Source organism: Eptatretus burgeri, chromosome 5, assembly GCF_056783735.1.
Source record: "Eptatretus burgeri isolate ZD-2024b chromosome 5, Ebu_testis_v1, whole genome shotgun sequence".
Lineage (NCBI taxonomy): Eukaryota > Metazoa > Chordata > Myxini > Myxiniformes > Myxinidae > Eptatretus > Eptatretus burgeri.
This window is the reverse complement of record NC_140965.1, coordinates 16269733-16297305: the sequence shown is the minus strand read 5'-3', so window position 1 is coordinate 16297305 and position 27573 is coordinate 16269733. Positions and strand designations below refer to the sequence as shown.

Genomic DNA, 27573 nt, shown 5'->3' with positions numbered 1-27573 from the left:
GAGTAGTCAAATTACAGGCGCACACCACTACGCCCGGTTAAATGAGCAGACAGGTGTAAGAAGACATTCACGTTACGTCTCCCAAGCTCACACTTCCAATTTCTCCATCTCGCACCACTTTCTCTTTACAGTGAGTGCAAGGGGGGCCAGTGGCATTGTACCAACTTCCCATGCCCTGGTGTTTGCTCTCTGGAGGGAGGCAGCCATTTCAACACATTCGACAACTTGGAGTACACCTTCCATGGAAACTGCTTATATACACTAGTTCAGGTAATACTGATCTTATCATCCATGGGCTTTTATTAGTTCCTAAAGCAATTGAAATGGTTGTCATACGCCCACTCAGACACACAAGCTCTTACCCATTCTTTGGTTTTCCCACTTGTTTTCGAAGGATTGCCAGCGTTCTGAGTTCACCTTACACGCAGAACTTGGTCCCTGCCAAGCCATCTCTTCACAAACCTGCCTGCTCTCCGTGTCTATACGTCTCAATAAAACCTCTGAGGTAAGAAGGTACAGCACTTGCCATCGCACCATGTGGTACAGTCACCTCTGAACACCATGACATCCTCATGCCTTCTCACTTTTTTTTTTATATACAAGGTCGAAGGCACCTAATGGAGCTGCCACTCACACTCACACATGGACATACTGACGAGACAAACACTTAGCCACTGACCTTGGGACGTTACTTCCCAGGGTACTCTGGGTACCAGCAACATCAGAGCAATGGCACCACTTATCTCACCACATTCATCGGGGCATTTCCTCCTCTCCATGGATGACTACTAATGGGGATTGTTCATCCTCTATCCTTGTAAATGCTGATCGTCAAGCAAAGAAGCAGCACGTACCATTTTAAAGTCATTGGTATGACTCGGCCGGGGTTTGAACCGCCGACCTCCCAGAATCAGAACAGACGCTACAACCATTACACCACCGAGTCACTTGAACTCATTTGTAGGAGACTGTTTTTCAATACAGCTGATGGGTCCACATTTCACTTCGATGTGATAAACATGTCTCACCTTACCTGTTTAAGGTACATGGAAAAGCAGGATTTTGTTATTGTGTACTTAAGGGATGGTGGTGGTAATGGAGGGAAAATGGTTGAGTTGGTGCGCCGTGTATGCGAAGATTAAATGTGAAAGGTTACTCTTTCCTCTTAAGCATCATTCTCCTTGATTCTATCCGATTCCACATAACTACTTTCTCTTTCTCGCTCTCTCCATCTCTCTCCCTCTATCACCTTAAGGTCTTCATAGCAAACCTGCCCCAAGCTGAACTACAAATTTACACAGTCATGTACAGTAGCTCATGAGAAATAAAATCTGATGGTTTCCTTTCCCACAAACCTTACCACATTTTCACCAGTATACCTCTTTATTCTTCCTACAGACCCTGAAGTTTCTGCCCGATGGAAAGGTTTTCCTAAACGACATGATTGCCAACCTGCCCTTCCGCAATGGTACAACCCAGGCACCTTTGGCTTCATGAGTCTTAAATGTACACAATGTTAATGTAAGTGGTCATTTTAACCAAATATTAAAATGATTATCTAATAAAGGATTGTTTTATTTTCACAGGACATCTGCAGGTATTCCAGCCATCTTCCATGACCCTACAGGTTGGAATTGAAATTGGATTGATGCTTCAGATCAAACTGTGGCCTACTCTGCAGCTCTACGTCAGCCTGCCACCGTCATTTCACAACCGCACATGTGGTACAACATTGCACTCAACCCCTCACTCACACTGTCCCACTCCTTTAAACTCATGCTCATACCTGTACACAACTCTTACTCAAAACTCACACCTGCCTTCACTTGTGTCATTTACACTCTAACTTGGAACTCCATGTATTCAGTCACATCAACTTGTAATTCCACTAACTTCGGATGCCAACAAACTTTGACCTGCGTGTACTCTAACTCCACAGGATAGTTCGTCAAGAATCCACAAATTATCACAAACTCTTCAAATTACCTTCTGCAATTACATGTACAATCATATATTAAATTGAATCATGAATAATCCTCCTATTCCAACACTTCGCTATGTCCAACCAGGACTCTGTGGAAACTTTAACGGGATTCTCGCGGATGAACAGCGCAGCTGGGCCGGCGTGGTGGAAGCCACCATCCCGGCCTTTGCCAACTCATGGAAGGCTCAACCAAACTGCCTGGACGTGACTACGTCCATTCAGGATGCTTGCAGTGTGACTGCGCAAACAGGTGAGTCCTCACCTCGGGTCCCATTTAGACCTTCGACAGTTCATCATTACCACCCCCTTACGGGGATAATCTTATGGTCTATCTGGACGTTCCTGTCTGACTGGACCCTAGCTCACCCGGGGCATGTATCTTGCAGCTGCGTATGCCGAGAGCATGTGTGGTTCCCTGAAGAGGGAAGATGGGCCATTTGCTGCTTGCCATGGTCTAGTGGACCCTGGCAATTTCTACAAGGTGAGATATGTCATTTGCACAAGGTGTAAAAGGTGTTGGTTCAATGTAAAAGGCGTTAGTTCAGTCGGGTAGTAATGTCAGGTATAAACCAAAGGGGCCATCTATTTATTATATACACCCTGGGGAGGATGGTGAGGAGGGTTTGCGAGCTAAACTAAGAAGCTAAAAATTGTGCAAAGGAATGATAATTATTGTGTGGGAGGAGTGGGAAGAGATGTGAAGGAAATTTGAGTGAGGGAAGGAAAGATCCAACTATGCAGTACTTGGGGAATGGAAGGGGTTAAAATGTCCCATTTAGTGGACCCTAATTAATATACAGCCTCAAGCAGAACCTATGAGAGAAAAGGTATTCTTATATTTTGAATGTAACAGTGTGAGAGCGATGCTGCAACTCCACCTTAAACAAAGTCGATATATGGTGAAGAGTTTTTTTTTACCAACAACTTCATCAGCTGAAGCCACATTGAAAACTAGAACGGCAATTGGTAGAGCGCATACCTCCGCCTGGCTGAACAGTTTAAGTTTTCTATCCCACTGTTGGGCCAGATCTCGATCTGGACTTCAACCAAAACCTAATCGGCTTGTTCTTGTCACCGACCCAAGTCATCTACAAAGTTTTGTCATAACCCGTCCACAACTTTTGAAAACATCATGCTATATATTTTCTTGATGCAATCTCTCAATGGTGAAGAATCACTTTTAAAATTCTGGGATCCGCATCCGGATTCTCATAAAAATCTAATAATCAATTAATGGTTGTCACACACCAAACATGTCCACCAGGTTTCATTCAAATCCATCCATAACTTATTTGAGACATCGTACTCACGGAAAGACAAACACACAAACAAGACGGTAGGCGGCGATGGGTCGCCGAGCATGGAAACTATAAGATATAGAGCAAAATGGATGTCATATAGCGGATAGGGAATCACCTTAAGATTATGCATATCAAATCTCATCCAGTTCCATCTACTGATAACTACTCAGTATCCATTTGAATGAAAAGTACCGAAAATGCGGTTTGAAATCGGAAATCCCCAAAGTTCGAAGGGGTGCTGTGGGTGAACAAAGATCTAAATCTAAAATCCGGCTCGATCGTTTGTGCACAATGTATTCCAGATGATTAGTGTGAATTTTCATGACCGTCCGACCATAACCCTAGGAGGAGTAGCATTTCGTGCGAAGGCACCTCCAGCTCTCACATATTATCGACTTTTGCACTAATTGACCTTTGACCCCTGACCTAAGCGAAATCGGTCAATATGTCCTGAGGCAAAGTTGTAGTCCTTATTGAGTACCATGAACCTGCAACGTTTCATTCGTATCGATGCACTCACCTGGTCGCTAGGGGGCCTTCAATTTTCGCCAATTTTCGCACATACCCTAATTGTAGGGGGCGCTGCGGGTAAAGTATTCCATATATCACAAAAACCGGAATATATTTGATAGAGCATCACCTGTAGATCATTCGTGTCACATTTCATAATCCTACGTGGGATAATGGCTTTCGGAATTGATTTTGAGTGAACGGTACCGATTTTGAAGGTTTTTCGGTTGTTGCTCGGGAACCAAAGCGTCCCTAGCAACCATCACAATTTCTAAAGCACTAGGTCATAAGATGTACCTACCACCCAAGTTTGGTCAAAATCCGTCCACATTTACTACCAATTATGCTGATGACAAACGAACAAACATCCAAACAAACATCCAAACAAACATACAGAATTACTGACAATAAGGGTCACCTATTTCGGCGACCCAGCAATAAGGGTCACCTATTTCAGCGACCCAACAAGCCGGTAGGTGACATGGGTGGTCGCTATATAATTGCATACTAGTCATACAGTTTTTGACGGATCGGGCTGAAAATTTTTGACAAAGAGGTTGATTATAGTGCGCATAAAAGCACGGAAGCCGATTTTTGATTTTCGGGAAAAAAAATTTCCGGATTTTTTCAAAAATTTCAAAGTCCCGTTGCTAGGCAACGGTGTCGTCCATAGTAACAGTGCTTAAAAGCATAGAACTAGATCCTGGTATGAACCTACCAGTCAAGTTTCATCGAAATCGGTTGACTCCTGTGGCCTCCAGAGCTGTCCATTACATACAAACAAACAGACAGACGGAAAACCTGAGAATATGGGTAGTCTAGCGACCACCCAACAAACCAGACTGAACAGTTTACATTTTGTATCGCACTGAGAGACCGGATCTGCTTCCGAACCTTAACCAAAATCGAATTGGCTTGTTCTCGTCACTTACACAATTCATCCACCATATGTTGTCATAATCCGTCCACAACTTTTTGAGATGTCGTGCTATATTATTCTCGGTTCCGGATCCTGATCAGGATCTTCACCAGAATCAAATAAATTGGTTCTTGCCACACACCCAACCTGCCCACCATATTTTGTCCGAATCCATCCGTAACTTTTTGAGTTATCCTGCACACAGACATACAAACAGACAGGGGTGAAAACAGTTGGTGGATTGCTTTCATTGAGCCATCTCATCTCCATAAGATCTCCTAAAGGGTGAAACAACGAAAAACTATCGTTCCGATGAAGTGCTAGCAAGAGGTGCTGCATCTCGGAGCACACTAGTCCCTGAAGATGGAAGTGTAAAACAAATCCAGCATCCCATCTCCGTTTACAATGTCGACGGTAAATTTTGAAAATGTGTACTTAATGGATGGTGGTGGTAATGGTGGTAATACATTGGGGGGAAGGGGGAGGGAAAGGGGGGAGGTTGGCCTCTTTCCCCCACTCCTCCTCTCACACAATTATCATCATTCCCTCCATTCTTTACACAAAATGGTAGGCCATTGTGTACAAGTACACTGGAAAAAGACCCTGCCTTGGGTTCGTTTATATACGTATCACTCAATACCTGCTGAAGGAGAGAGTGCTGGGATATGGGCATGGCACAGGCAAGATGGTCAAATAGCCTTCACCTTTGACTCATTCACCATGTGATACCTTTGATAACATCTAAAAAACATATTACAGAAAGATGCTATTATTACCCTCACCGAAGGAGGAGGGCGTTGCTTTTGGGTCCGTTTGTTTGTTTCTGTTTGTTTGTTATTTGCAAAATCGAAGATTTTTCAAGTACATTGGGTTAGTCGATTTTGCTATTCTGTCTGTCTGTCTGTCAATCATCTACAGGTCACAATTTTAAACCGATCTTCATGAAACTTCAGATGGTAGAGTTTGTCATTAGCAAGATGCCTATTGTTTGTGAGGTCAAAAGGTCAACATAGGCCCAAGGTCAACAACTTAGGTGAGATTTCTAAAATCCTCAATTATCCTCTGATTGACTTGAAATTTGAAGAGAATATATATATATATATATATATATATATATATATATATATATATATATATATATATATATATATATATATATATATATATATATATATATATTTCAGGTCACTGAATCCAATAAGCCAATTATTTTTTAGTTCAACATAGACCAAAAGGTCAACAACTTCGGTGAAATTTATAAAATCCTCAATTTTCATCCCATTGACTTGAAATTTGAAGAGGATTTATATTTCAGGTCACTGAATTCAACCAAGGAATTATTTTTGAGGTCAACATGTACCAAAAAGTCAACACAGGCCCAAGGTCAACAATTATGGTGGACTTTTTTAAATCCTCAATTTTCAACTGATTGACTTGAAATTTGAACAGGATTTGCACATTTGGTCATTGAATTCAACTTCCAATTATTTTTGAGGTCAACATAGGCCAAAAAGACAACATAGGCCATATTTCTAAAATCCTCAATTTTCATCTGATTTATTTGAAATTTGAAGAGAAATTATATTTCAGGTCACTGAATTCAACCACCAATTATTTTTGAGGACAACGCAGGCCAAAGGTCAACAACTGAGGTGACATTTCTCAAATTTTCAATTTTCATCCCATTGACTTGAAATTTGAAGAGAATATATATATATATATATATATATATATATTTCAGGTCACCAAATTCAACCAGACAATTATTTTTGAGGTCATCATAGGCCAAAATGTCAACAACTTAGGTGAGATTTCTAAAATCCTCAATTTTCATCCCATCGACTTGAAATTTGAAGAGAATATATATATATATATATATATATATATATATATATATATATATATATATATATATATATATATATATATATTTCAGGTCACTGAATCCAATAAGCCAATTATTTTTTAGTTCAACATAGACCAAAAGGTCAACAACTTCGGTGAAATTTATAAAATCCTCAATTTTCATCCCATTGACTTGAAATTTGAAGAGGATTTATATTTCAGGTCACTGAATTCAACCAAGGAATTATTTTTGAGGTCAACATGTACCAAAAAGTCAACATAGGCCCAAGGTCAACAACTATGGTGGACTTTTTTAAATCCTCAATTTTCAACTGATTGACTTGAAATTTGAACAGGATTTGCACATTTGGTCATATAATTCAACTTCCAATTATTTTTGAGGTCAACATAGGCCAAAAAGACAACATAGGCCATATTTCTGAAATCCTCAATTTTCATCCCATTGACTTGAAATTTGAAGAGGATTTATATTTCAGGTCACTGAATTCAACCACCAATTATTTTTGAGGTCAACATAGGCCAATAGAACAATATGGTGGGAATTTGTAAAATTGTCAATTTTCATCTGATTGACTTAAAATTTGAAGAGAAGTTGCAAATTTGGTCATTAAATTCAACCACCAATTATTTTTTTAAGTCAAATTTGTTTTGTGGATTTTGCAAGTATCGTGCTTTGCATGACGTCTTATTCTTGTTTGTTTGTTTGTCCGCATAAAACATTCCTGTTTTTCTCCATAACCACTTGTTGGATTGAGACGAAATTTACAGCATAGGAGTGACTACTCCTGTAGAATGTTTCAACGATAATTATGATGTCATAGATCACGTGGTGTGGCAGCCATGTTGGAAAAAAAGACAATATCCCCCTTCCACCACGCGGCAGGGGATAAAAAACTGGACCTCTATCTCTGAAACCACATGAAGGAGAAGATTGAAACTTGGCACACGACAAGTGCTCCGTTTTTGTTTTTTTGTATACCTTGTCGAGGCTCGTATGAAAGCTAACACACAACGCACATCAAGGGGGGCTTGAGACAAGAGGGGCGGTAGTGGGAAGGACAAAACAGTGGGGAACAGAGACATTAGGAGATCTGTGGAAGAGAGAGGGATGGGGTGGGGATCATGGGTAATACAAGATGGACATTACAGGGACTTTCAGAAAGGAAAGCAGGAATGGGTTTGGGGTGGATTAAGGGGGAAAGAAAAGATCAAGGTTTTGGATGGGGGAAGATAAGACGTTGTGGTGAACAGCTGTTTTCAAGGCCTGGAGGGAATAATGGGATTGAACAGAGTGAGGGAGTTTATTCCAAAGGCGGGAAAAAAAGAGGAATGAAAGAGTGAAGGTGAGCAGTGATTCGTGATTTTGGTAGTTTTACCATTCGTGATTTTGGTAATTGGCAGACCTTGAGTACCCTGCGGACACATTGTGGGGACAAATCGTATAGAGAGCGGGGGGGGGGGGGGAGGGTGAGTGAGACCGGAGAGGAGACGGTAGAAGACAGAAAGACCACCGACCTGCCTGTGGTGAGAGATTGTGAGGCCCAAAGACAGCCTCATCACAGGAGATACCAATGAATCAAAATGCCTTGGTTTCTACAGCGTGAAGCTGAGAAAGGTGAGAGGCAGGAGCACCAGCCCAAAGGGGAGAGCAGTACTCCATCAGGCTGCAGATGAAAGCTTTGGAAGTGGTCAGGAGCTCAGGTGGGCCGAGGAAGGACTTTGCACGACAGAGAATTCTCAGTCGGCGACTGGCTTTTGAGGCGAGGTTGGAAATGTGACTTTCCCAGGAAAGATCATGGCAGATAGTGAGATGCAGAAGCTTGAAAGAAAGGACTTCTTCCAGAGGATTGTTGAGAAAGTGGATGTGAGGGGGGAGGAGGTTCCAAACAGTCCTTTCAGAGAGACATCGTGGGAGTGTGACATTTGTCCGGATTGAAAGACATGTTCCATGTGTTGGACCAGTTTGTGATTTTATCCAGATCTGCAGAGAGCAAAGGAGCTGCTACTTGCTGGTCTGAGGGATGACAGATGGTACGGCAGAGAGTGGAGTCATCGGCAAAGAGATAAAGAGGATTTTCCAGAGTCAGAGAGACCATTGCTGAAAACCAGAAAAAGACCAGGGCCCAGAACGCTACCTTGAGGAACTCCAGCGTGGATAGGAAGAGGGGATGAAAGAACTCCATTTAGGGCCACACGTTGACTGCGACAGGAGAAGAAGTCTGCGAGCCATGAGTGGAGATGGTCTTGGATACCATGGGAAGAGAGTTTGGTGAGCAGTGCAGGGTGCCAGACTGTGTCAAAAGCACGTGATATGTCCAGGGATACGGCTCGGATTTCATATCCGGCATTGAGGACCTCCATCCATTGTTGGGAGAGCAGAAGCAGCATATCCAGGGTAGAGTGACCTGGTCTGAAACCAAATTGGTGATCAGAAATAAAACCGTTGGAGAAGAGGAAGGATTTAATGTCTGAAGCGATGATGGATTCCATAACCTTGCTGATGATTGGGAGAAGGCTGATTGGTCTGTAGTTGCAGGGATCCATTTTAGCACTTTCTTTGTGCAGGGCAGTAATGGTTGCTGATTTTCAAGCAGATGGCAGATGACCTTGAGCAAACGAGAGGGTGAATAGAATGGAGAGAGGGTGAGCAAGAGCAGAGGAGCAAGTTTTTAGGACACGTGGGCTGATGCCGTCTGGACCGGTTGCAGAATCTGAGTCGAGCTGTTGACTTCAAGCTCTCCACCTTGTCAGGAGAAAAGGACACGGAGTCCAGGGACAGTTGGGTGCGACTGGGTAAGGTGGGTACAGAACGTGATGCGTTTTGCACACAAGATTTAGCCGCAAACACTGAGTTTAGGCATTCAGCTTTTTCACGTGCGGTATCAGCAGTGCGGCAATTTGAGGTAAGGGAGGGGATGGAGGGGGAACATACACCAGAAACAGGTTTGATTAGACGCCACCAGGATTTGGAAGAGGGAAAGAGGTTTGAGTGTTCAGACTTGAGCTTTGAAAGATGTTTTCTGGCTCTCCTGAGGGTATATACACACTTGTTCCGAACTTTATGGAAGGAACTGAGATTACACTCAGTTGGGTTTGCTTTCCATGAGGCAAAGGCAAGTTGTTTCAGGACAACTGCTTCACCACAAGCTTCAGTGAACCAAGGGCAGGAGGAAGGGTAGGACAACTGAACACGAGAGGGGATAAATCTGTGCATGAGGGAGAGCAAGTTTCTGTGAAAGAATTCCCAGAATGAGTTGATGTTGGAGAAAGTAGCGATGGGAGTCCAGTCTAGAAGTTTGATGGCTGCTTGGAGACCCTGCCAGTCGGCTTTGGTGAAATGTCAGACTCGACGGCGGTGAGGTGGTTCTCTGATAACAGCCAGAGAGATGTTTACTTTGACAAGGACGAGGTCAGAAGAACCGATTGGAGTGGAGGAAGAACAGCAGATATTTTCAGGATCATTTGTCAAAATCAGATCCAGAAGAGATGGAGTACCATTGGTTGAGATCCAGGTTGGGAAATTGACCGATTGAGTCAGTCCCAATGAGTCACAGAAAGCTTTTGCTGAGGTGCCATGACAGGTGAGAGAGGTACCCACACCAAGCCAACTGGCATAATGACAATTGAAGTCGCCACATATGAGGAAGAGAGAGTTTGGATGAGAAGATAGAAGTTGGTCCATGTTTTCGGATAGTGAGGTGTAGATGGAGTCATCACTGTTTGGTGGACGGTACAGTACACATATAAACATGAGGTGGGAGTGGAGGGGAAGCCGTAGCCACAGGTATTCCTGGGGGTGTGGGAGAGTGAGGGCAGTGCATGGAGAGTGAGGAATAGAGTCTTTGATGAAGAGAGCAACTCCTTCACCAGGACGAGGCTCAGGTCTGTCATACCGGAGGAGGGAGTAACCAGGGAGAGATACTAGGGAGTCAGAGACATCTTGAGGGAGGAAAGTTTCTGTTAAGCAGATTATGTGTGGTTTTGTCAGTGGCAACCTGTATGGAAAGGTTTGAGCAAAGGCCCTGGATATTTGAGATCCACACTGTTAATGAAGAGGGAGGGAGGAGGCATTGGGTGCAGGGAATGGGAGAGGATGGGGAGGGTAGGACAAGGGAGGAGGGGGGTAGGACAAGGGAGGATAGGGGGAGGTAAGGAGAGTTGTTGAAAGAATGTGGGGGATTGCAGAATAGCTTGGGCAGGGGCTAGATGAGGAGGAGAAAAGGCTCTGTGATGCTGGGGAAGAGGGGGCAGAAGGCAGTTGAAGAGGTGGAGTGATGAGATGGAGAGGAGAGGGCAGGGGAAGGATGCAGGTTTGTGGATGTGAGTGTGAGGAGGGGACTTTGAGAAGGGGGAGTGAGGGGGGTGAATGGTGGGAGAAGGGTGAGTGGGGAGAGTTGAGGGAGAAAGGTGAGAGGGACGCTTGGAGGGAGAAGAGTGTGATGGTTGCTTTGAGAGTGAGGGGTGAGAGGGGTGAGTTGGCAGTGAAATTGGAAAAAAAGAATGGTTGATGGAAAGCGAACATTCATTGCAAAGTGGAGTTTCAAATTTTTTTTTGGTCACAAATGCGATTAAAGACATTTCTTGATGGATGCAATAAATGCAAATTAAGAGAATGGAGAGAAGAAACGCTGTAACAGTTGGATTTTTTCGGCAAGGTATAAGGGAAAGGTCGAATTGAGAGCAGTCTGTTAAAATAGAAAAAGAGTAGTGAATTATGATACAGTAATGAGAACCACACGTGTGAAAGAGGAAGATGAAGCATTATAAGAGATCATTTTTATTATTATTATTATTATTATTATTATTATTATTATTATTTTATGAGAGAGTTTTCATCAGATTAGGTGATGGGAAGGTTGTTGGAAGAAATCGTAAAAGTAATGGTGAGAAAGGGTCAGCTCAAGTCGAAGAAAGATGGTGTGCCGGCAGAAGGAGGAAGAGGAAGAAAAAGAAGAAGTAGCAGGAGGATCGGGAGTTGTGGGTTTGCAGGGAGAAAAGCTAGTTTTTTGGGAGTTTTTTTTTCATTAAAATTTAAGACAAGAAGCAGAGTGTTTCGTTGGGAGGGATGGGGGACATTGGCAAAGTGGGGAAAATAGGAATTGAAGGTAATCGGGAGAGAATACAAATAAAAACGATCGTACACCGAGAGGGGAAGGATGGGTAGGCCTCAAGGAACCCAGTAAGACAAGGTCTACGAAAACTCACAAAATATCACGATTTTTGAAACAAAACCGAGCTGAGAACACATAGAAACATGTAGGTGAGAAAATAAACAGTTCAAGCATCACATATAACAACCGGAAACTTAACTTTGAGAATGTCAGCAGAGACCCCTGAAGGAACCTGCCGGTGCTGCTGCCAATGTAGTTCTATTCCTGATGAGGAATGTGTGATTTTTTTTTTTATGATGTCATAGGTGCCTTCGTTATGATGTCATAGTTGCTTTTGTAGAACTACATTTGATCAGTATGAAAAATTTTTGAGGGTCATCTAGGGATAAAAAGGTCCACAGAAAAAAAAATTGATGACGTCACATGGTGATATTGATATTGATATATTTTTTTTAAAACTTCAAAAATCTTCTTCTCTGAAGTGACTGAACAAATCGAGGCAAAACTTTGCACGTATGACCACCTACCATGAGGAACAAAAGGTTCACACATATGATGTCATAGGTCACATGGTTTGGCAGCCATATTGGATTCACCAAAAAACCTACAAAAGTCTTCTTCTGAACGGCTGTGCAGATCGAGGGGAAACTTCACGTAAATGTTCCCCAAGCCATGGGTGAACAAGTTTGTTCAGGAATAATTGATAGATCACATGATTTGGCAGCCAGATAGGATTGAAGAAAAATATTAACTCGTGTTTTCTCTGGAACCGCTCAATCAATCGAGATCACACTTCACAATTTTGATCGAGTCGTGATGCGGAATACACGTTTTTAATTTCAGTTTGACCAGTGCCATGGTCTGGCAGCTAGAATTATTTAATTTTTTGATCTAGGGTTTTTTTTTTGTTGTTTTTTTACTTTTGAATAAGGCTGACTTGGCTGTGCTTGGATGGGTGCGAGGGAAGAGGAGCAGCAGCTGAAATGTGAATCCTATCCAGGCTCCTCCTGATTACTTCATCTTTGCTTTTTGCTTGTTTGGGTTCCTTCTGAAGACTCCAATGCAGGACTGTACCTGCTTGGTCTTCCATTTGATATGAATTGAATTTATTTTAATCCCATTCTGAATTCAATTGAATAATAATGAAAAAACGTCATTGGTCAGGGTCAGGGTCAGGTGTCCAATCAAAGCGGGGTTGCATCAAAGTGGGATGTCTTGGTACCCGGTCATCACTGCCAGCAGTTATAAAGTGGCAGTTTTAATTATGTCTCTTATTACCGAAGGTGAAGGAGGTTATGTTTTCACCCCTCTGTCTGTTTGTTTCTTTGTCTGTTTGTTTGTTTGCATGTCTATTTGTGTACAGGATATCTCAAAAAGTTGTGGATGGATCTGGATGAAATTTGCTGCCCAGGTTGGGTGTGTGACAAGGACAAACATGTTAGGTTTTGGTGAATATCTGGATCCGGATCTAGACCATGGGCCGAGCTCCCCTTTTGTTTAGTTTCGTGACCCACCTCGTGTATGTACCTGTATTTATCATATGTTGTGTGAAAATATTATAGAAATCATATCTGAAACTCGTCAAGCACAAAACTTGCACATTTTTTCAAAATATGGAAAAATCACCCGAAATTGTGACAATTTTCTTATAAACATCATCAAATCACAGAGCTTTTGATATACAGCACCACGTTCATCAACCAATCACGCGCTTAATTTCAGGCAAGCTGTAAACTCACTAGCTGTCATGGTGGTGTACATGTCATCTGATGCTAGTGCTGCCGAAGATTCTGAAGGCAGTTCTTCGGGGTTCTGTTTTATGCATGTCATCAACACCACAGCAAAGTAATTCCATTTAGTGAGAGAAGCATTAAGAAATTTCAGGAATGTGCTGCTAAGTGGTTGATGTGGAAGGAAGCTCCGAAAGTAAGGTCGCTGTCAAGGCGCCACAAGTACACCACAGCCAGCACAGGCTCAGTGTGGGGATTGCAGATGATGATGATGATGATGATGATGATGATGGATCTGGAAGATAGGATCTCCTTTCTACAGTTAACTAATTTTTGACAGAATGGTCAAAATCAATACCCAGTGATTATTGATATACCCATTACCCAATCAATACCCAGTGCGTCATTTTATATATAGTTTGTACATTTTCTGTCAATGTAAGTCTGATTTTGAATTTTAAAAATGCTAATTAAAAAAAACAAAAATTTTGATTATTTTTTTTCCTTAAAATTGAGATCGCATAAAAACTTGACCTGATTGAGCGAAATGAGATACATTTCTAAATTCAGCATGCAAAAAGCATATAAGGGCCGTTGAGAAAACCTAGACCTCTGAAATGACGCAGACCAGTGTAATTATTACTGAACTTCAATGTAAACTGTAAAGTATACCGTGCCGCTGGCGTAATTTTGTAGTGAACTTCTGCTGCCCATGACAAACACGAGCAAAGTTACTACTTGCACGCCAGCGGCATGGTAGTCCATGGCTCAACCAAGATAGTGTCTACAGTTTTTTTTAATGACATTTTTACTAGTCCTTTAGAATGTTTTTCTATTGGTGTAAATTTTAGGGAAAACTAATCTCAGTATTAATCACCTATTCACCGTCATCCGTATGCAATGAATAATGTGATATGATTAATCCTATCAATCATTGTGTCATTATTTTATGTGAAGATTCATGCATGTCCCCTCAAGATTTTCAATTCACAAACAAACATAGATGAGCATGGTGTTGCAAATTACATGCACATTGCAAAGAAAAATGTTTACTAAATTGGACTTTCCAGAAATGTTTGTGACCTGTTCTGCCTTCGTGAACCAAGAATAGTGGCTACCTTAATATATTGATGTGGGGTCGGGATGTGTCTGTGTGTCTGTGTGTCTGTCTGTGTATCTGTCTGTGTGTCTGTCTATGTCTCTGTCTCTCTCTCTCGACTGAGTATGACCCCCTCCACGTGAAATTCTTAGAGTTGCTCTTGTTGAGGATCATGAATTAACATATGATGTTTCCATAATCTACATATATGAAGTAAATGTAAACATTTCATGTAATCTGCCTTGGTGCTGAAGAAATAATGTGAAGAATTCCAACTCTCCAATTGTAAACCGTCGGCGCACAATATACTCACGTGTGGAAACTGAAATTGAAATGATCTTGCCACTGATTAAAATATATAATGGAGATATTATATACATATTAATTTAAAAAACAATTGTTGTGTAAATAATTTCAGCTTTGGTGTGCGATAGATTTATGTATCAATGATTGAACGAAGAATGACTGATGATTAGTTTGCTGATGGATGATATCATGATACACTGTGTTTGATTTCGGTTTGCCAGTCCAGTACATGTCTTCCTGACTTGTATGTTCAGCTTTTGTGCCGATGAATGAGGTCTGTAGATCAACAATTTAGTGGCATTACTTTTTACAATTACTGTTTTTGCATGTTACTTTATTTATACGTGTGGTGTGTGTGTGTGTGTGTGTGTGTGTGTGTGTGTGTGTGTGTGTGTGTGTGTGTGTGTGTGTGTGTGTGTGTGTGTGTATGTGCGCTCATGTGTGTGTGTAAGAGAGAGAGAGAGAGAGAGAGAGAGAGAGAGAGAGAGAGAGAGAGAGACAGAGAGAGAGAGAGAGAGAGAGAGAGAGAGAGAGAGAGAGAGAGAGAGGAAAGGACCCATATCACCCACATTCATGTAGTCTCCCTATGAATACATAGACATCAGAATTCCCAGAGTAATACACAGCTATCTCAGAATGGACACAAGATGGCGCTATAGGTTTTGCTAATTAGCATAACTAATTATTGTGCAACTTTTTTGCACTGACGAGTTGTGAATTATTTCTAAGTGATTTTTAAAATCTAATTCTATGAAAAATTTCAGGTAGATACACGAGGTGGGTCACGATGTTCAAAAACTAGACACATTTTGGATGCTTGGCACACTGTCAAATCTGACTATGACAATTTTTAAAGTAATTCTTCACCACTGAGAGATAGGGCCAAAAATGATATATAGCACGATATATCAAAAAGTTGTGGACGGATTTGAACTAAACTTGGTGGACACATTGGGTGTGTGACAACGAAGAATTGACTCAATTTTGGTGAAGATCCAAATCCGGATCCGATAACTTTTTTAAAAGTGATTCTTCACCATTGAGAGATTGGGCTAAACTAATATATATCACGATATCTCAAAAAGTTGTGTACGGGTTGAGTGTGTGACCACGCTAAATTTGTTCGATTTTGGTGAAGACTCGAATCCGGATCTGGATATGAGAATTATTTAATTTTTTTAAGTGCTTCTTCACCTTTGAGAGATGGGGCTAAAAACGATATATAACAAGATATTACATAAAATGTATTGGGCCCGATATGTTCTCGGGGATCAGGCATTACGTGGCGGAGGTATGCGCTCTACCGAGTGCCCTTCTAGTTAATTACGTAACACACCAGTACACAAATGCCACACAAAATATGTTCTGGTGAGGGTCTGCAACCTCTGATTGCTCTTTCTTGTTTGGTTCTGTAATTAAATAAATAGTCACAGGTAAACAGAGCTTATCAGACATTAGGAAAGAGGTACTGGATGTGCTCTGTGTTTTACACAGAACTGCAAAGAGGATACCTGCCAGTGTTCTGTCCCAGAGGAGTGCATGTGTGCAGCACTCAGTGCATACACTCATGCCTGTGCCGCTTATGGTCTCATCCTCAATGGCTGGCGAAAGAATCTGTGTGGTGAGTGTCGGTCTCTGCAACAACACAGGCAACCTCAGGTCACCTTCGCACCAAATAATTACATCATAAACCTGAAGTGTTATAAACACCAACACAGCATGATTTCTTGATTGTTAAAATGAACGACTGTATTTTTCAGCGTATAAGTCGATACTTTTCCCCAAAAGTCCAGGCTTCGACTTATACTCAGAATCGACTTATCTATGGTTTAAGACATTGAATTGCATAAATGAATTTTTTTTTTTGCAAAGTGTGATATTGTCTGAAATAAATTTTATAATTGTTAAAAAGTAAATTGTATAAAAATAAATTGTATAATTGTTAAATTGAAAACACACAACAGCAAGTTTCCACTTAATGTCGTGGGTGCGTTCCTGGGAAGTGTGACATTAAACAAAACGACGTTGAGCAGATAAGATATTCCCATAGACGTAATGTTGTAATGGGGGGATGCATTCCCAGGGCACATTTTCAGTCACCCTTAAATAACTTTTACCACACTTAACTGCATAACATAGACAAATATTAAATAAATCAATAAAGAACAAATTAAATACGCAACTGGAAATTAAATTAAAAGTTACAGGGTTGCTCACCAAAATGTAGCATTGAAATTCCTTGTCGGGATTGGGGAAGTTGCGGGTGCTGAGTGAATGGGTTTTTGGGAAGGAGATCAAGCCTTAATATTCATGACCCTGGAAGTACTGTGGCTGGCGATGTGTTGAGTGCCAGGAAGAAATTAACACCTCGATTGTTCGAACTGACAATTTTACAAACTACCACATTTGATCTAGCTTCTCTTATACTCCAAATAGACTTATCTATGAATAAAGAAAAATGGGAAAATTAGCCAATTCAACTTATACCCAACATCGACTTGTATGCCGAAAAATACAGCAATTTGCTTGTTCGGGTTGAGGGATACTAAACTAAGCAAAACAAATGCTAAACAGATTATAAACTAAACATCACATATACTAAACATATCACTAAACTTAACATAACAAGACCAAGGCCTTTAAGATTATTGGAATCTTCCGCAATGAAGCTAAGTCTATGGGCCTATCACTTCACCATCGCAGACAGGTCAGTGGTCTCTCTGGTCTTGCACCCTCTGCTCTTTCTGTGCTTTGTCCTTCCCCCCCACCCCCAGGTTTCTGAAGGGCACACGTAGTCCACCATTAACCCCCTTTTGGTGAAATTACAGGTAGTGGGCATAAAAATGGAAACACCAGGATGCACTGGCTTTGCAACATAATATGCAAAGTATGGGGCCACCACACTTCCATGAGTGGCATGTGAAAAATGCAAATCTTTTCCCGGCACTCCTCTCGTCATGTATATTTAAGCAGGCTGCAGCTTTTCTCCAGTATTAAGAACCAGCATAGCTACTATAGGAGACCTCGGTGACTTTAAACAGGGTGTAATTGTTTGTGCACGTTTGGCAGGCGCTTCAGTGACAAAGGATCGGGAATTGCTAACTTGTCATGAGGAACCGTCTGATGTCAGCCTGGAGAAAAGAAGAAAAGATGTAATCAAAATGGGCTCGAGCGCATACTCGACAGGTATCATGTACGGGCATTAGCCCTGACTGCGAGGCGAAACAGGAGAACAATGGCGGACAAACTGTGTGCGGAGTTCAACATGGGTTGTGAGCATCTTGTATCATCAAAAACGGTCAAAGGTGAACTTCATAAGACAGGATACCATAACCAGGTTGCTACATACAGACTGCTCATAACACCTAGCGATGCCCATTTGCAGACCGAATGGTGCAAGAAGCAGAGGTAATGGACTGCTGATCAGTGGAGTAATGTGGTATGGTCTGGTGAGTCATCCGTCACCTTATTCTCGAGGAATGGACGTGTGCATGTGTGGTGACAGCCCAGGGAGGTCTACAGCCCCGAGTACCTGATTCCAACAGTAAAAGGCTATGGCAGTTCCATCATGGTGTGGGGTGCATTTTCCTGGCATGCTGGGATAGGTGTCCTTCAGAACGACGATGATCCAGTCCACAGGGCACGTGTTGGCCCTCTCATTTGATGGATCTCAATCCCATAGAGCATTTGTGGGACTGTCTAGAAAGACACCAAAGACAGCAGTTTCCACCTCCATCAAACTGACATGAATTTGAGGACTTCATTGTGAAAGAATAGTGCCACATTCCTGCAGAACAGTTTGAGACCCTTGTTGACTCCATGCCACATCGTATTCATGCTGTCCCAGATGCAGGTGGTGTCCCAACACTCTGCAAAGAAACATTTTGTTGATGTTTCCATTTGTTTTTTTGTCCACTACTTGTATCTACACCCAGGATCACTGCTCACCTCCACTCATTTGTTCCTCTTTTTCCCCCACCTGTGGAAACAACTTCCACATCCTCTTCAATCTGTCATCAAGACAGCTGTTCACACCGCTATCTCACATCATCCCCAATCCAAAACCATGATCTTTTATATCCTTGTTAACCCGGATAGAGTGGAAACTTAAAAATGGATAACCAGTTCCTGAATGCAAATTGGACTCAATAAAAGAATAATATAGGATATACGAGAAATATCCATGGATGAAAGGAGTCTATCAGGTTCCTATAAGTTCCTGTTAATACAATTAGCTAGCGTCAGCCGTGGTTATAACACAAATACACACACATGAACGCATGCTTCTCCTTTCATCAATAGATGCAAAAATCTAGTATAATATATCTTTGGCCCCAGTGCCAAACAAAATATATACTGTACTTATAATGTCACTCACAGGCCAGACAATGCTCACTCCCACCCCACCCCTTCCTCCAAAACATGATTACTAATAAATATCATTTTAAAAATAACCACAGATATGACCTTCCCATCAGCATTAGAAGCACAAAGGTTTGGTTGGAACACACATCTACAAACCTTCGACCTTTCACAGGCCCATATAGTCAGGAGTTTTTGCAATATGGGCTGCAAGATATCAACTTTTTGGAAGAGTTGATCAGGAAGTTCTCCCACTGTTTAGTTGTGCAAAGACACAACCTTTCCTTGCAAGTACACTCACTTACAAGTGCTTTCAGCTTCTTGAAAAGTTTTTTTTTCGTCGTTCCATGTTGCAATCCTTATCTGGGAGGCATGAAATATGTCTAGGCCACCCTGATTTACTTTGTTTCTATGGGGTTTCTGCGCATGCACGATGAGCATTCTGGGGCGGAATACGTCATTTCAAAAATCACGTACTTATAGTGTAGAATCACTTCAGAAATTCTGGTATCCAGATCCGGGTCTGGATCTAAACCAAAATTGAATCCATTCATCCTTGTCACACCCAATCTTTTCACCAAGTTTCGGCCAAATCCGTCTCACATTTTGAGATATCATGCTCACAGACAGACAGACAGTCAAACTGGGGTGAATACATCACCTTCGTCCACCTTCGGTGGCGGAGATAATTATCACAACAAATATACTTCATTGAAATGTTTGAACATGCACTCCCCTGCTCTGGACAGCTCAATCATGGTGTGGGCAATGTTGATGGAAACAAATATGGATTGATTAGCAATCAATATGATGGAGAGATGGCATCGTTTTTCACAAGACCTTGCATCATTTTCAATTTGCGGGGCACAAATTTCAGGGCAGTGGCTAGGGAATTGTGTTTTTTCAGAGTGGGCCCCACCCTACCCCAGTTCCTCTGCTCTCGACAGGTTAGCATAGAAACTTACAACTTGGTCAATGTGTCACCCACAATGGCTTGCTCATTTATTCCCTGCTTTCCTTCCTGAAAGTCCCTGAAGTGTCCATCTTGTATACTACGTGTTCCCCACCCCATCCCTCTCCCTTCCACAGATGTCCTTATGTCTCTGTTCCCCATTGTTTTGTCCTTCCCTCTTCTGCCCCTCTTTCTCATGCCCCCCTTGCCATACGTAGTGTGTTAGCTCTCATACAAGCCTTGACAATGTATACAAAAAAAAGGTATGGAGGGATGTTGACATCCACTTGCGGATGCTTCCACAAGGGATGTCCAGCTTAACTTCCACCCTCCACCCGATGGATGCATCCTCAATGACACATCACCTTGCCTGCACAGCACAAACATGACGGTTTATAGTTGGGACGGGAATCAAACATGGACTAAGATCAAAGGTGGGTTAGCTACCTGAATTGTGGTGCTTACGGAGTTGTAGTCCATAGTTCACATCACTATAGAGTACTTCACTCTCTTATGGAAACTTGGTAGTTTGAGTGCCAACTGAGGATGAAGTCTAAAATGACAAGAAGTGAAGAAAAACAAATTTGCAAGAGATGTGTGGACAAAGAGACACTGATAACACAATGTTCTGGGTTTGTTAGTGCATGGATTGATTGTGAAAAAAACATTTAATCAGAAAAGGTCTTCAAGCCTGTAAGGATCTGCTATAGTAAATATCACGGCAGCCAAATCATATTGTTGTCACTGCCTTAGCATCAAGAAAAGTATAAAGTGTAATTTGTTTTCTGTATTCCTTTCTTTGTTCTCCAGATGTAGGTCTGAGTCCTTGCCCGACGGGACAGGTTTTCCGTTATGACATCAAGGCATGTAACACGTCGTGTCGCTCGCTTTCTTCTCCGGACCCGACTTGCTTCGTGCAAGACACGCCGGTTGAAGGCTGCGCTTGCCCGTTAAATTCGTTCCGCGCCGAGGATGGGACTTGTCTTGAAGGGCCTTCGACCTGTCCATGCTACCTGAAGCAGCAAACCCTCCAGCCAGGACAGTCGATTCAACGTGGCTCGGATATCTGGTGTGTGTGCTCAGTTATCACTTTGCTGCCAATGAGAATGATTTGCTAAGAGAACGGGTTACTGTCCTTAAAACAAAAACTCTCCTGAGATCTGATGAAAACCTCATCAGAACTCAGATCTTATGAGAAATCAGAGGTTTTCTATAAAAGTGTTCACTTGTTTAAATCTCTCCATTTCCTTGATTCCTTGATTCACACTCTATAATATTGAATACGGAAACTGGTGAAACATTTACCCCAAATATGTTTAACATTGTCCATCAAAGCCATAATCTATGTTTCCTGACAGTATGTTGAACCTTAATGCAAATAAACACACTCTATATACGTGGTTGCTGAAATAGAAAATTAATATCAATCCTCTCGCCTCTCTAAACACCCTTTCACCAATCTGTCTGCCAAGTTTACTGATGCAAGAACATCGAATTGGCCATTAAATATACCACAGCACATCTCACACTCCTATCGTTCATCTTGTCTGACAGGATGATGCACAGCTCGCACACTTACTTTGAGCCATCAATAGTCTGGGTTTGATTCCCGACTTGACTGTAAACTACCACCCTGCTATTTTGTAAAGGAGCGAGGCATCAATGTGTGCGTCATCGCTCAGATAGACTTTGGGGTGTCTCATCTGCTAGCATTTGTTTGTGGATGTAAAAGATTCCACCATGTCTGTTGAAGAGGAGGTGAGTTATCACTTGGAGATTGAGTCCATTGGAGGTTGGGGAAGTGCTCGTCAAACTCCACATTTTGATTTACCTGCCGATCACATCACGGTGCCTTCTGGTTGAATGGTTTGCATTAGCTGGAACAATCATCTGGGTGGCAGATGGACGGTTGTTCTTTGTGGATTATGCGGTTTTACCGTGTGAGACATAATCCGCGGCGATGCTCACCATTACAGCCAGGAGGTGCGTCTGGTGTGTGTGTGTGTGTGTGTGTGTGTGTGTGTGTGTGTGTGTGTGTGTGTGTGTGTGTGTGTGTGTGTGTGTGTGTGTGTGTGTGTGTGTGTGTGTGTGTGTGTGTGTGTGTGTGTGTGTGTGTGTGTGTGTGTTGTTTAAAATTTCTTTAAATTGACAAAAGGAGCTGATACTGTCATAACAATAACCTCAAGCAGGAGGCGGAGGAGGACATTGTGAACATACTCTGTGCAGAGCGTTGGTGCTGCTTAAGCAGTCTCCTTGGCTATTGGGCACAATCCTGGATGGGTCGCCACTCTGACACAGTATAACAGCATGCTGGCACTCATTTTTCTGACCTTGGAAGGATGACAGGCAGAGTTAACCCCACCTGGGTATGAATTCAACAGCTGAGCGGGATTTGAAGTCAGGACCCGAGGATCCAAAGCCCGCCACCCTAACCATTAAGCCAACACCAGGCATAACCTCAAGCAGACTTGTCCACAAATATTGGGAAGTGATACATCCATGGTGACTTGACTTAGAAACATGTGAGACATTTCTTTCAGGGTATTTCAGAGGCAACTGGAGGAGTTTTATTGGTGGTTGTGCTTACATAGCCGTTGAGCTGGTGTGTCCATTTCTAATTGGTCAAATGTCCAAAAATTAAAATTAAAATGAGAAAATCAATAGTATTCCATTGATTATGTAAGGCTTTTTTTATTTATAAACCACCACTACTACTACTACTTTAACACCACCAATTAATCATACCTCATTGTGGGATCAGTCTAGGAAAGTTTTTTGCCCAAAGTTTTCAGCCTTCTCGCCAGGCCTGATGTTCAACTGGAGGTGATTTGCAATTTGTTCACGATGCTGGCGATAATTCACCTAATCCTTGTGAAGGCCACCGTGGGATGTTTAACGTCCACCAAATAACACAAGCATATCAGACAACCGGCTTTATGTCCACCTGAAAGGCGATGGTACACATTGTGATGCAACGGCCCTGCCTGTGAAGCACCGATTCGACTGTTCATCATCAGGTCAGGAATCGAACTCAGGCTATGAAGCTAAAAGGTCCCTCCACACTACATCATCATCATAATAGACTTCCACTACTGAACATTATTCATTGGCTGACTATGTATACAAGATAACACTTGAGGTAATGTCATGGACAGAGTAAATTAGCTGCTTGGCTTCACTCCTATAAAACGGTTAAGGTGTTGTGCAAAACCTCCATCACAACTTTTAAACAATTAACGACCTCAACATCATTCTCCCCTCACCTGTACAAAAATTTCCTATGCATTCCTCATGGTGAGTGGTGACATTCAACATATAGGACTTTTGACAAGGGAAGACTTTTGTTGTGCCTGTTTTACATATATATATATATATATATATATATATATATATATATATATATATATATATATATATATATATATATATATATATATATATATATATGTTCACTCTGCAGCTAAACTATCTTTTGCTGTTACTATTTGATGGTGAAAGTCCGTGCATAAACAGCTTTAATAACCCACTCACTGTGTGCAGCCTTTGTCGCAGAGGAGTCTTGAACTGCCGGAACCCAACAATCGAACAAGGTGAAGCTTATTTAATCACTAAATTCACCTTAAGCCATGCAATTTCCTTCCTCATTGTTGTCATTATCATTGCCATTTTCATATTAATTTTGGTCTTGTGTAAAGGAAATGCTTTAATTTTTGCTTCGTTGTCTCCGTTGTCAGGACCAGCTCCATATGTCCATAATATACATCCCCTCCATTATGCCACGTGATTCCATTCCCTGAGCTATTTCCATTATGGGAGTCCAGTTGTCCCTATGAGTGAGGTCAACTCCATTAGTAAAGTCGTCTCCTTTTGTCAAGTCACTTCCACTATGTAGATATTTACATGATCAATGTTGTCTGTAATATATATATATATATATATATATATATATATATATATATATATATATATATATATATATATATATATATATATATATATATATATATATATATATATATATATACACACACATACACATATATATGTTATCTCCATTTGTCAGGTTGTCTCCATCTTGAAGGTTTTGTTCCTACTATCCACATGTCTAAGTTGCCTCGAACAAGTGTGTGGAATTGATTTCCTGGACTCAGCTAGCAGCTTAAGCGACTGAAGCAATGAAATATCATAATAGATTACCATCATTGATAGCCAATTGTGTGTGTGCCGATAATTATCATTGTTAAATTGCGCAGATATTTTTTAGTTTGTTGCCTCTATGTCTGGTTGACTCCAAAAATATTTTAGTTTTGTATGTCATTCACAAGTTTCATTTAATCTGGACATGGTATAATAATTAATCAATGGTGCTCACAGGATGCTCAGTTCCTAAGGAGTACGTGGACTGCACAACGGCACCACCAGGAACATATGGACTTGCATGTGAAAGAACCTGCCAGAATCCTGACATGGAATGTGTGAGTGCCACATTTCCCTACTTCAGCTTCGACTCAAGCTCAAACTTCAGCTTAGATCTCAATTTCAGGGCTACCCAACCTAAAACCCATGTCATAATCCAGCTTTCGATCCTTATTGTACCACCTGCAGATGTAGTACAATCACATCCACAGCTACATATAGCAACCATTTCAAATCAGCAAAACACACACACACACACACACACACACACACATTGCCATTTTTTGTATGCAAACAGGAAGACAGCAAGCCAGAACAGGTATCCCTAACCCACCTTGCAAAACATTTCCAAAGACAGGTGCAAAGAGAAGATGTCACACATGAAACCAAAACAGCAATCAATTCAGCCCCAACGATTGCAAAAAATAAATAAATAATATTTTAAAAATGAAATATCAACAAATATACACCGACAATGAGAATGACAAAACAGCAAAAAGGAGTTGGACAGATTGAGCATAGACAAAGAAGGCTCATTGGAATGGCTAAGAAAAAGCCAGCTCATCTAAGATGGAGAACAAAAAATTACGAATGCCCAAGACCAGGAACAATAACTACATCAATGGCTTTAAGAAGATGGAGGGACTGAGTCAATCAGACAAGTGTAGGTTCTGCAAGGTAGAAACAGAAAGCATGAATCACCTCCTCTCAGGTGAAAAAAAACTCATGTCAGAACAGCTGTATAGCCAAAGGCACAACGAGGTATGTAAAGTAATCCACCGGCATATCTGCAAAAACTTCAATATCTCAGTTTCAGAAAACTCATGGAAACATGAACCAAAAGCAGTCACTGAAAACAAGGAAATAACGCCAACATATGACCTGATGATTGCATCGAGTGTGAACATAGAAAACAAAGTATTGCGACTGGATGAAGAACCTTGCAGATATCTTAAAAACCATCCCTGGGAATATCACGACAAACGAACTGCAGTTGAAAGCTGTTCGGGGCTCGGTGATGATCCTCAAAACACCCCCCAAAACAAAATTTTGAGAGCAAGAAAACTTCACACCTTGGTCCTTGAATTGTGACCCCACACTGAAATGGAAGTGGATACTTCGAGACCTGGGAGGACTCCGTTCCACCTTCTGAAACCCGCATATGGAGATAACAACCAACGACACACACACACACACACACACACACACACACACACACACACACACACACACACACACACACACACACACACACACACACACACACACACACACACACACACACAGTCTCACATGAGCCCTGTTTTTTTTCCCGTCTGAATATGCAGCTCACGGCAGAATGCATGTCGGGCTGCGTGTGTCCGTTGGGAATGGTACAAACTAGCAACAGTTCATGCGTTCCTCCAGTGCAGTGTCCTTGCACCCATAATGGAGAAGTCTATCAGCGTGGACAGTCCATGCTTGTCGACTGCAACACATGGTAAGGATTCAGACAGGTAAAATAGACAAACGTGGGTTGAAAAAGTCAAAATGAATTAGGTCATGGCTCGGGCTGAAAGGTCTGAAAGGATGTTTGTGTAATTAATAACGGTGGTGATGATGGTCTTTGCTAGATAGGAAACTAACTTTTCCCCCTCACTCCGCCCTCCACTCCCTCATACACAGTACATGTTCAGGTGCCCGCTGGCAATGTACACAACGCGATTGCACAGGACAATGTACCTTGTATGGAGATGGACACTACGACACGTACGACAGAAAGCGTTTCCTCTTTGATGGAGAATGCGAGTATATTCTCTCTCAGGTGAGCATGCCATCAGTTGCTGCTTCATTTCAGCATCACCACCAACACCACCACCAACAACACCACCACAACCCATCATTAGCACGAACTCTCTTTTAGGCTTCACCTATTATCGATTGAATCATAAAATCTCGTTTATTGACGAGGTATTGTTGCTTTTGTGCTCATAATAATTATTTATTTTATTATTATGAATACTCTGAGGATGCCGAATATATATATATATATATATATATATATATATATATATATATATATATATATATATATATATATATATATATATATATATATATATATATATATATATACACACCAACGAGGCATAGTAGAAAGCCCAACAACAAAAAAACAATGAATGTGGAAACAGCTAATGCCAAACAATAAAGAAATCAATTCCACATTGCTGTGACACCTTCAGTCAAACATCAGGCATGGACAGCCGGTTCGTGAAGGACTTGGGCAAAAATTTTACTGCAAATGCCAAATCCACGAATGATCTGCAAATCCAATCTGCAAATGCCGAATGGAAACCCTCATAAAATTTCCTCATTCACCTTTAAACTCAATCTCTCCATTTTCATTCACATAGCATCATTCCAATCACAAATTAATAATATACCATGAACAGAAGAAAACATAAACACTCATGGTGTAAACAAATATCGACACTTTTCACAAACACTCGTGAAGTAAACAAATATAGATACTTCATACAAAAACTCGTGGTGTAAACAAATATCGACACTTAAAACAAATACTCGAGATGTAAACTAATATAGATACTTTATACAAACACTTGTGGTGTAAACAAATATCGACACTTTATACAAACACTCGTGGTGTAAATAAAATATCGACACTTTATACAAACACTCATGAAGTAAACAAATATAGATACTTTATACAAAAACTCATGGTGTAAACAAATATCGACACTTTCTACAAACACTCGTGAAGTAAACAAATATAGATACTTTATACAAAAACTCGTGGTGTAAACAAATATCGATACTTTATACAAATACTCGAGATGTAAACTAATATAGATACTTTATACAAACACTTGTGGTGTAAACAAATATCGACACTTTATACAAACACTCGAGGTGAAAACAAATATCGACACTTTATACAAACACTCGTGGTGTAAACAAATATCGACACTTTCTCCAAACACTCGTGAAGTAAACAAATATCGACACTTTCTCCA

At 41.3% G+C, this 27573-nt stretch overlaps 1 protein-coding gene across 1 annotated transcript in view; it reads left to right on the top strand.

The window, feature by feature from the left end:
• LOC147025926 (uncharacterized) overlaps positions 1 to 27573 on the top strand; it is a 168921-nt gene that overhangs the window by 29815 nt on the left and 111533 nt on the right. Inside the window, exons 13-24 of the mRNA XM_085883558.1 lie at positions 132 to 270; positions 395 to 505; positions 1399 to 1468; positions 1587 to 1724; positions 2070 to 2234; positions 2371 to 2465; positions 16321 to 16447; positions 20951 to 21209; positions 23681 to 23730; positions 24515 to 24615; positions 25885 to 26036; positions 26222 to 26360. Of these exons, the coding sequence (XP_085739684.1) occupies positions 132 to 270; positions 395 to 505; positions 1399 to 1468; positions 1587 to 1724; positions 2070 to 2234; positions 2371 to 2465; positions 16321 to 16447; positions 20951 to 21209; positions 23681 to 23730; positions 24515 to 24615; positions 25885 to 26036; positions 26222 to 26360 (1546 nt within the window). The remainder of the gene's footprint in view (positions 1 to 131; positions 271 to 394; positions 506 to 1398; positions 1469 to 1586; positions 1725 to 2069; positions 2235 to 2370; positions 2466 to 16320; positions 16448 to 20950; positions 21210 to 23680; positions 23731 to 24514; positions 24616 to 25884; positions 26037 to 26221; positions 26361 to 27573) is intronic.